At 54.9% G+C, this 10,524-nt stretch overlaps 2 protein-coding genes across 4 annotated transcripts in view; both read left to right on the top strand.

Moving 5' to 3' along the window:
• P4HTM (prolyl 4-hydroxylase, transmembrane) overlaps nt 1–7,484 on the top strand; it is an 18,642-nt gene extending 11,158 nt beyond the window's left edge. Inside the window, exons 3-9 of one of the 2 annotated variants that reach the window (XM_017509272.2) lie at nt 1,804–1,994; nt 2,863–2,959; nt 4,470–4,632; nt 5,260–5,445; nt 6,146–6,236; nt 6,433–6,556; nt 7,055–7,484. In XM_017509272.2, the coding sequence (XP_017364761.1) occupies nt 1,804–1,994; nt 2,863–2,959; nt 4,470–4,632; nt 5,260–5,445; nt 6,146–6,236; nt 6,433–6,556; nt 7,055–7,275 (1,073 nt within the window). In that variant the 3' untranslated portion in view covers nt 7,276–7,484. Of the gene's footprint in view, nt 1–1,803; nt 1,995–2,862; nt 2,960–4,469; nt 4,633–5,259; nt 5,962–6,088; nt 6,237–6,432; nt 6,557–7,054 lie in introns of those variants that run through there. The other variant, XR_001819312.2, reaches the window with a different exon arrangement.
• WDR6 (WD repeat domain 6) overlaps nt 7,430–10,524 on the top strand; it is a 9,007-nt gene continuing 5,912 nt past the window's right edge. Inside the window, exon 1 of one of the 2 annotated variants that reach the window (XM_017508944.2) lies at nt 7,430–7,892. In XM_017508944.2, coding sequence (XP_017364433.1) covers nt 7,793–7,892 — 100 coding nt within the window. In that variant the 5' untranslated portion in view covers nt 7,430–7,792. The remainder of the gene's footprint in view (nt 7,893–10,524) is intronic. The other variant, XR_005202966.1, reaches the window with a different exon arrangement.

Genomic DNA, 10,524 nt, shown 5'->3' with positions numbered 1-10,524 from the left:
AAAAAAATAAAAAAATAAAAACTGCTCCAGGCCAGGTGTGTTAGCTCATGCCTGTAATCCCAGCATTTTTGAACCCGAGGTGGGAGGATCGCTTGAGCCCAGGAAATCAAGACCATATGGGCAACACAGGGAGACCCCATCTCTACAAAAAAATTAAAAAAGCTCCAACCCTGGTGCTGAGTGGCTATTTTCCTTCCTCTCGGCAATGGCTGGAACTTCGTGAGAGAGGTGAACTGGGAAAAGCGCAGACCACTCAGCAGGTGGCACTGCCACCCTCCAATCAGTTCTTCTGTGTGCTTCTTGTCCCCCAGTGAAGTTCTCTCTCCCAGGAACAAGGGAAGGAAGCAGGGCCCATCCTCCTGCTCTGGAAGTGTCTGGGGCTACCAGCAGAATGTGGGCTCCCTAGATGTGAGGCTCAGGTTCTAGCTCCACCAAGCCACCTACCAGCTGTGCCTGGTATGCAGGCAGCCAGCCACTGAAACCAAGCCCCAGGCCTGACTGACCTTTATCTAGGAGCATAGAGCCATCGAATAGGCTCTCAGTGAACATTGAGAAGGGAGAGGGAAGGAATTGAGGAAGCAAAGGACACCCTGGGACATCTTTTCAGAGACCAGTATCAGCCCAAAACCTGAGTAACCCTCACTGATCTTCCAGCACTGGACAACTCAGCCCTGGTCAGACAGCCAGCACCCATCTATGCAGGAAATAGGAGGGGAAGGCTCTTGGACTGGCCTAACGCATTGGATGTCTTGTGCTTTTTTATTTGAATAATGATGAAAAGCTAAAATGAAAGCAAGAAGCAGCCACCATCTCCCTACTTTTTTTTTTTTTTTTTTTTGAGACAGTCTTGTTCTATCACCCAGGCTGGAGTGCAGTGGTGCAATCTCAGCTCACTGCAACCTCCACCTCCCAGGTTCAAGCAATTCTCCTACTTCAGCCTCCCAAGTAGCTGGATTACAGGCATGTGCTACCACACCTGGTTAATTTTTGTATCTTTAGTAGAGACAGGGTTTCACAATGTTGGTCAGACTGGTCTCGAACTCCTGACCTCATGATCCGCCTATCCCAGCCTCCCAAAGTGCTGGGATTACAGGCATGAGCCACCACTGTACACCCGGCCTGTCTCCCCACTTTAAATATTTATACCCAGTGAGAAGTGGCAATCGGCTGGGTGCAGTGGCTCACGTAATCCCAGCACTTTGGGAGGCGGAGGTAGACAGATCACGAGGTTAGGAGTTCGAGACTAGCCTGGCCAACATGGCAAAACCTCGTCTCTACTAAAAATACAAGAATTAGCCGGGTGTGGTGGCGCATGTCTGTAATCCCAGCTACTCGGGAGGCTCAGGCAGGAGAATTGCTTGATCCCGGGAGGCGGAGGTTGCAGTGAGTGCCAAGACTGCGCCATGGCACTCCAGCCTGGGCGACAGAGCAAGACTCCATCTCAAAAGAAAAACAAACAAAAAAATAAGTGGCAATCAACCCTCTCCCCTTCAGGACCATGCTAGCCTTCAGTTTCAACCCAAAGATGGGCCAGCCCATCTCTAGGTTAGCTCAGGCTCACCTCCAGGGCTCTCCTGGAAAATGTGCTCTCATCATCAACAAGAGAGGTCCCACATTGCCAACACCAGTCAGCCTTTGCAGGACAACTCAATCTTGACAAGTCAGAATGAAAGGGTGTGTAAAGTCCTCCAGACCTGGTGGCCACTGAGGCACATGCAGTGTCCCAGGAAACCTGTGGGGAGGTACTGGGTGCACCAGTGCCCGGGCTCAGTCCTTGGCCTCACCCACCTCCTCTTCTGGCAGAAATCCCTGGCTTCCTGACTGATGAAGAGTGTCGGCTCATCATCCATCTGGCGCAGATGAAGGGGTTACAGCGTAGCCAGATCCTGCCCACTGAAGAGTATGAAGAGGCAATGAGCACTATGCAGGTCAGCCAGCTGGACCTCTTCCAGCTGCTGGACCAGAACCGTGATGGGCGCTTGCAGCTCCGTGAGGTTGGAATCCTGGGACCTGAGTAGGCTCAGGGTGGGAGTGCCCAGAATCACCTTTCTGGTGGCCAGGTCACTTGTCCAGCCCAGCCCTGGTTCCAAGAGTCAGATACCACCCAGACCTGCCTGGGCATGCCCAGACCCCGGGGGGGCCCCCTTTCCCTCTGGAGAGCCCCTGGCTGCCCTGGGAATCTCAGAAGATGGCAGGAGGATCCACCCATGGGTGATGGTGCTTATCGCCACAGTTTTCCAGGGATGTACCATCTGTAGCCTGTGTTCCTTGCTCTCATGGCTGAGGGCCCCATAGAACTCATGGTGGATGGGGCGGCAGCTCTGAGGTCGCCAGCAGCCTGTCTATCTCTCTGCATACCTCTCACACACTCTACAGCCAGGCTGGAGGACCAAGCTTCTGAGAGAAGTCTGGCAGGGTGGGTGGGGGCGCTGCTCACAGAGAACCCTCTGGTCTTCCTGTGGGGCCTGGTGGTCATGCCCTAACCAGGTCTCCCCTGGGTGCCTGCTCTCCCTTCACACCCAGGACTTGGCTCCCCATCTCACCCGGAGTATCTGAGTGGGACACAGGCCTGACCTTCCCTCTGCTTCCAACCAACAGTACTCCCATGAAGGCCTCAGGCCTTTAGTCCGGGAATGCCAGTGGCCCTATGCCTCTTAACCTCCAGCCCCCAGCCTTCTCCTCAGATGCTCTGTACCTCTCTACCTGCACTCACTTCAGCCCAATGGGCTCTGCCCAGCCCTGTGTCCTCATCCATGCCCTGTCACCTGAACACTTCACTCCACAGCAAGCACTGGGCCATCTGTGCTCTGCTGGCTCTCCATCATTGGGGTCACCCCAATGAGGATCCCTCGTATGCTTTAGGTCCTGGCCCAGACTCGCCTGGGAAATGGTTGGTGGATGACTCCAGAGAGCATTCAGGAGATGTACGCCGCGATCAAGGCTGACCCTGATGGTGATGGTGAGCTCACGCCTCTGCACAGTCCTGTCCCCGTACGCCTCCTGCCCACTCCCAGGTGTACCACCTTGAAAACCTGGGCCCTTCCCCCATAGGCAGCCTTTCTGTACACCTTTATAGTGGCCAGAGATGCCGAGGTGAGGATCCAGCTTTGCTTTTCACCCCTGGGAAGCAGGCAGGCAGCCAGGCCCCCCATTCCTCTTGGTGATGGTCTAGAGGGCAGTTCTTGGAGACCCTTTTGGCCTCATCAGGTAGAATTGAGAGCCTAGGGACAGGAAGTAGGGCTACTAGTTGGCAGAGAACAGAGTTGGTGGAGCAGAAGCAAGGTGACAGTGGGGCCAGCTAGACCTTGGCTGTTCACCCTGCTCCATCCACCTCTCCAGCCAGACATGAGGTCCACCCCAGCAGACAACCTCCCTGGTCTAAGTGAGATCTCCCTTGCCTTCCTCCTATCCATCTGTAGTCAGGCCAAAGTGCCTGAAGTGGTAGTTCTGCCAACTGTGCTAACTGCTGGGGGCAGGGGCAGGCAGGGAAGCTGTCGTGCAAGTGGTGCCTCTCTGGTAATAACTCTCAGGCAGTTTCTGAGGTGTGGTCATCATCCTCATGCCCAAATTCTAGGCCAAGTGAGGAAGATACAGCAGTCAAAAAGGACTTGGAAGAGTAGCTTTGCAGCTGGTGAATCAGAGTGAAGAATCTGGCCAAGATCTGTGGCTGGATGGCTGCCATACTGCTACAGGCCCCAGAATAGAGCCGGTGACAGGCTCACAGCCCTTGAATGTCCCCCACCCTTGAGGAATCTGGGCCAAAGGGTGGAAGGTGACATCCTTGGGTCAGCCAGAATAATATGGAGCAAAGACACCAGCTACTCTTCCAGAACCCCAAGAGGGTGGAGCCCCTGCTTTCCGGTTTGAACAGGGGTAGTGGAAAATGTTCTCATGCCAGGGGGTAGCCTGACTTTCATTGCCAAGGTGAGCTGATAATGCAGTAGGCAGGGTTGTTGAGGCAGGTTCCACCCAGGATGAGACCTGAGGTCATGAGGAACTCCCTGGGGACTGACCCTGCTTGCACTTTGGCATATATAAGGCCCTGGATGAGGCCCAGCACTGCATGCTCTCTCCTCACCCTCCACAGCCTGGAGACTGGCCACCATTCTATACAGCCAGGCTGGAGGACCAGGGTTGGCTCTTGGCCTAGGGCCCTTGCCATATGGCTCAAGCTTCCTTTGGAGAACCTTCTCTGCCACTCTAATAGGGGGTGGGCCTCTTCCTTCTTAGGGTCAAATTAAGGCTTAAACTGAGAAAAGGAACTGCTCTGGGTCTTCCTCTAGGGCCTGATATGACAGAAATCATGTTCGCCTGACCCAAAAATCCAGGTGGGGGACAAGTGTACATGGCTTCTCAGTGTCTGAGGTCAGGGGCAGCTGCTGCCTTTGGGGTAGGTAGGGAAGTGCAGCCTGCCACTGTGGCCTCCCAGCATGGGCTTGGCGGGCATTGATGGCGGGTACCCTGTGCAGGAGTGCTGAGTCTGCAGGAGTTCTCCAACATGGACCTTCGGGACTTCCACAAGTACATGAGGAGCCACAAGGCAGAGTCCAGTGAGCTGGTGCGGAACAGCCACCATACCTGGCTCTACCAGGGTGAGGGTGCCCACCACGTCATGCGTGCCATCCGCCAGAGGTGAGCACCTGAGGCTGTTCTCACTGGAGAAGGGGAGAGAAGGCTGAGCAGGGCCTCCACAGAAGTCCTTGTCTGGGGCCAAGAGGACAGAATGGATTAATCCATTTGGGATTAACTTCCATTTGTTAGACCAGGATTGAGACCCACTGAAAAACAGGCAATTAGCAAAGGCAAATTAGCCCTCCTTGCAGGCACACACACAATGGGTGACTAATGGGTGACTAATCTCTTTCTAATGGGATTAGAAAGAGATTGAGCTCTTCCTTTCTGCTGATTAGAGAAATGACCCCTTATCTTTGTCTACAAGACCCCTTCTGTCAGAGCAGGAAAGGGTTTTAAACAACTTCCTTCTAGGGAGGAGGACCTCAGGCCTCCCCATCCCCTTTATTTAGTGGAAATGTCATCTTTTCCACACAGCAGGTGTCTCTGTCTCTGGCATCTAAGGGAGAAGGACTCATCATGAGTAAGCCCTTCCTGCTCATACAGGGCCAGTCTGAGATGGCTTAAGGGACTTCCAGGGGAGGTGGGCAGGGAGAGCTTGTGGCAGGCCCAGGGTTCACCTTGGCCAGCTCCTTCAGGTCACCACCTTGCATGGGGCTACCCAGCCAAATGCCTGCTGCCCACCAGGGTGCTGCGCCTCACTCGCCTGTCGCCTGAGATCGTGGAGCTCAGCGAGCCGCTGCAGGTTGTTCGATATGGTGAGGGGGGCCACTACCATGCCCATGTGGACAGTGGGCCTGTGTACCCAGAGACCATCTGCTCCCATACCAAGCTGGTAGCCAACGAGTCTGTACCCTTCGAGACCTCCTGCCGGCAAGTATCTCCCAACTGGGGGCTGCCTTCAATCCCCAGACCAGGAACGCCCATGACACATGCGCAGCCCTGCACTGTGGACGTGCCCCTTGGCACGGTCAGTGATGCCCCTACCTCTCCCCACAAGCTGTTTACCAAATGGCAGGAAAGGGGTGGTTACTGGCTATCATGTCTACTGGAGTCAACACAGACTGAAGTACCCACAGACACCAAAAATTGCCTCCAGAGTTGTGAAGCAAGGGGCAAGGCTGGGCCCCCAGCTTGTCCTGCCTATTCCCCCAGTTGTTGATCTTGATTCCACTTAGAGAAGCTGAAGCTGTGCCTCCCTCCCCTGCCAAGGCAGTTCTTTCCTCTTCAGGTGGCTGTTCTGGCCCAGCCCCTTCCGGTCCCCAAGGAGCCCTTCAGCGTGCCCTGCTGCTTCTGCTAGCCTACCTTTCCCTGCTAGGCCGTTGCTCAGGGCCTGGCATTTAGCTAAGTGAACCTGTGATCTTGGCCAAAAAACCACTGCAACTCACAGTAAGAGACTGGGTTTGGGGGAAGGAGGGGCTAGGGACATTTTGGCAGTGGCCTTCCCTATTGTCACCCATCCTAGTCTGTCCTGGTCCCTGGCAACAGGAACCTGGGCAGCTTATCCTGCCCACAGGTAAGCCCCTGGGAGCATCCACAACTGGGGACGCTCAGTGGCCCCCCTGCCTTACAGCTACATGACAGTGCTGTATTATTTGAACAACGTCACCGGTGGGGGTGAGACTGTCTTCCCTGTAGCAGATAACAGAACCTATGATGAAATGGTAAGGGTCAATTGGGCTATCAATCTTGTGGGCTGGCAGGGGCTTGGGCAAGTGAAGTATACACCTCTCCAGGTCTAACGATGTGGGCCCAAGTGATTCCTTGGGCATATCTGGTTGGTATCCCTTTGGTCACCCTTGACTGGCCTGGCCATAGAGTGGGGAGAGGCTGAACACCCCACCACCCTGCTGCCCACAGAGTCTGATTCAGGATGACGTGGACCTCCGTGACACACGGAGGCACTGTGACAAGGGAAACCTGCGTGTCAAGCCCCGACAGGGCACAGCAGTCTTCTGGTACAACTACCTGCCTGATGGGCAAGGTGAGGGCCTATGGCCAGGCCTGGGGGGGTGCCCTGAGGACAGCTTCCCCTTACCCAGCCCCTGTCTGCCACCAGGGAGTGCTGTTTCTGGCTGCTTTCCAAATGATTTTCTGCTCCTGGTGCCTCCCACAGACCATCCTTAGTGACTTCAGCAGACTGCCCCAGGACCCGTTCTGCCTACTGGGCTATCGCCATCCCGATCATTCCCTGATGCCCCAGCCCTCCTACTCCTTGGGGCTTGGGACACATGTCCCTTGCTAACCCAGTGTGGGAAGGGCTATGGACAGGCCCAAGAGCAAGAAAGCTGGTTTCGGAGGGCCAGTGGTGTTGACTATACATTAGTTGGGTGAGATGAGGAGCCCCCAAGGAAGCCTTGGGTCTGGGTGTTTGCTACATAAGGAATGCACAGCTGGGCCCACCTTGGTCATGCTCTTGGTCCCTATGAGGCAAAGCTCTGGCCAGCCCAGCCTAGGATCTCATGTCACCCTCCTCTTGTAGGTTGGGTGGGTGACGTAGACGACTACTCGCTGCACGGGGGCTGCCTGGTCACGCGCGGCACCAAGTGGATTGCCAACAACTGGATCAATGTGGACCCCAGTCGAGCGCGGCAAGCGCTGTTCCAACAGGAGATGGCCCGCCTGGCCCGCGAAGGGGGTGCCGACTCACAGCCCGAGTGGGCTCTAGACCGGGCCTACCGCGATGCGCGCGTGGAGCTCTGAGGGGAGAGTTGGCCCTGGTTCCCAGCCGCGGGTCGCCAGCTGCCCAAGATCGGAGATCCAGCTGTCCTCCTGTCCTGTTGCAGACTAAAGGTCTGGCCAATGTCTAGCCCCACCCTGCCAGCCGCGATACGGCGTAGTTCCTATATTCATGTTATTTATTGTGTACTGACCCCATGCTGCCCCGTCAAATAAAAAAACGACAAGGTTCGGGCCGGACAAACTCCGGGTCGGCGGGAGGGAGGCCAGGCCAGGTGCAACGAGCTGGCAGCTAGGAACACCCTGCAAGCGTCATGTGAGGGGGCGGAGTAAGAGCTGCCCTCCGCGGGCCTCGCCAATCAGGAGCTGGATTGCGTAGGACGAAGGGTCGTCATTGGACATCCGCAGCGGGCGCCCTGGTCTCTGCTACCTGTAGCTGAGGGCGCTATTGATGGGCAGTGCGGTGGGCCGGGGACGCTCATTCTCGCGATAGTTCAGCTCCCTTCTTATCCGCGGCTGCCTCTGCACCTGGAGAATCGACATGGACGCCCTCGAGGACTACGTTTGGCCGCGAGCAACCTCGGAGCTTATACTCCTCCCAGTCACGGGTCTGGAGTGCGTGGGGGACCGGCTGTTGGCGGGTGAGGCTTGGCTTGAGGCACGCCAGGGGGAAACAAACAGCGCCCGCCTAGGGCGGTGCCACAGAAACAAAGGGATGCCCTGAGGAGGAGGAGGGGCAGCAGGCTGAGGCTGGATCGGAGGTGGGAAGGGAGCCCAGGAGACGGCGGGGACCCGGACCAACCTGAGGAGGGCGGGGCCTGAGAGACAAAGCTGGTGTGGTTGCCGCGGCGTTTCATAAACTTCAGCCCACGGGTAAAGGGCGGGTGGAGCCACGGGAAGATGCAGTGGAACGCGGCCGGGCGGTGGCGGAGGCCGGGGAACCGAGGGTTGGGGGGTGTGCCTTCTTTTAGGAGATGGGCTGGGGCTTGGCCTCTCTGGTGTAGACCTGGCTAAGCCGGGAGGTGGAGAAGGAGGCCTTTAGGGGGCCTTTGCTTCCTCTGCTTTTGGGAAAGGCATTGTAAGTTAAACCAGGTGACATGATGCCCCAAGACCAGCCAACTGCCTTCAGATTATATCCGACCAGTGGTAGAATCTGGGGAAGGCGGGGCTGGGAGATGGCAAGGGGGTGTGGCCTCTCGGGGGCAGGTGAGGTGGGGATGAAGATCCTCTGAGGAGGGTGGCGTCGCAGAAAATAGTGGATGAGACGTTTCCGAGTAGGGGGCAGTGCCCGGGGAAGCGAAGGCTGAGACCCCTCCTGAGATAGTTGAGGTCCAGGAAATAAGGTGTTGAGGTCCAGGAAATAAGGTGTGGAGGTCCAGGAAATCAGGTGTGGAGGTCCCACCGAGGAGAACCAGGTCACAAAGGACAGGCTCCAATGGCTGGCTGCAGAGGCCTGGGACCTGAGGTATCAGAGTCCAGGCTGGTCTTGAACAGTCATTACATGAAGCCACTAATGACCCGTGTTGGTGCTGCTGAGTTGTGTAAAGGCCCTGAGGCCGGGCCTTGGCTGTCAGGCCTTGCGCGAGTTGCCACCAGTCCTAAGAGAGTGTGTGTGGGGGGTGGGGTTGACCCAGTTTTAATCTGGTGTGGGGGTTCTTGGAGCACGGTGTTCCTACCAAAAGCTAAACTTTTAAGTCTCCTGGAGAGGGAACAGATAAGCAGAAACTCAAAAGAACCGTAAGAGTAGGCCGGGCCCGGTGGCTCAAGCCTGTAATCCCAGCACTTTGGGAGGCCGAGGCGGGTGGATCTCGAGGTCAAGAGATCGAGACCATCCTGGTGAACATGGTGAAACCCTGTCTCTACTAAAAACACAAAAAATTAGCTGGGCATGGTGGTGCGTGCCTGTAATCCCAGCTACTCAGGAGGCTGAGGCAGGAGAATTGCCTGAACCCAGGAGGCGGAGGTTGCGGTGAGCCGAGATCGCGCCATTGCACTCCAGCCTGGGTAACATGAGTGAAACTCCGTCTCAAAAAAAAAAACAAAAAAAAAAACCATAAGAGTGAACTAGGAAAAGGGATGAGTTCCTGGTAGAGGGTAAGCATGTCAAAGGCTTGAGGCTGGGAGAATCTGTCATTTTGGGGGAAGGAAGGAATTCGTGTGAAGCTACAGCAGGAGTGGAGCCTGGGAGGAAAGGAGGCTGGACAAGGAAGCAGAGGCCAGACTGTTTCAGGGTTTAATCTAACTTTTTCCCTAAGAGGAGTGGGGAGAACCTATTGAAGGGTTTTAAGGTGGGGAATAACTTGGGAAATGCAGTTTAGGAAGCTCTGCAAGTGAATTCACCTACTTCTGTGGCTTCCAGAGTGACTTTTATATAGCTACAATTCCTTTTTTTTTTTTTTTTGAAAGTCTTACTCTGTCATCCAGGCTGGAGTGCAGTGGAGCGATCTTGGCTCACTGCAACCTCTGCCTCCCAGGTTCAAGTGATTCTTCTGTTTCATCCTCCTGAGTAGCTGGGATTACAGGTGCCCACTACCATGTGGGGCTAATTGTTGTATTTTTTGGTAGAGACGGGGTTTCACCATGTTGGCCAGGCTGGTCTCAAACTCCTGACTTCAGGTGATCCACCCACCTCAGCCTCCCAAAGTGCTAGAATTACAGGCATGAGCCACCATACCCTGTGTCTCTAGCCCATTCTTGAGCCCTTCATTTCCTATTCTAGCCACCGTAGTCAATGCTCTTGCCTACTTCAGGGCAATCATACATGCTATTTTCTCTACCAAGAAAGCTACAAACCCTCCCAGCGCCCCATGCACCACCCCCCCCGCCCATCCCCCTCTTCTGCCTCCCTTTCTCTGGCTAACTGATGCTTATCCTTGATTCCTAACTCTTAACTGTTGTGTCCTCCCCTTACAAACTCACCCAATCTGGTTAGAGTAGACCAGGGTTTTCTCAGTCTTTGCCTCTATTGACGTTTTAGACAAGATAATTATTTGTTTGAAGTCTATGTGTGCATTGTAGGATGTTTAGCATTATCCTGGCTCTAGTTGCCAATAGCACAACCCCTGGAGACAACCAAAACTGTCTCTAGATATTGCCAGATGTCTCCTGTGGGGAAAGTTGCCCCCTGTTGAGAACCACTGCATTAGACTTTGTCATTTTATACTGTTTATTTTCTTTTTGCGTTGTCAAGATCCTTCTCATTTTATTTTTTCTTTTCTTTTTCTTTTTTTTTTTTATTTTTCATTTTTTAAAGACGAGGTTTCAACATGTTGG

The sequence above is a fragment of the Cebus imitator genome, unplaced genomic scaffold, assembly GCF_001604975.1.
Source record: "Cebus imitator isolate Cc_AM_T3 unplaced genomic scaffold, Cebus_imitator-1.0 Scaffold0, whole genome shotgun sequence".
NCBI classification, from domain to species: domain Eukaryota; kingdom Metazoa; phylum Chordata; class Mammalia; order Primates; family Cebidae; genus Cebus; species Cebus imitator.
Note: the sequence above shows the minus strand (reverse complement) of the source record. Positions and strands in the feature narration are given on the sequence as shown.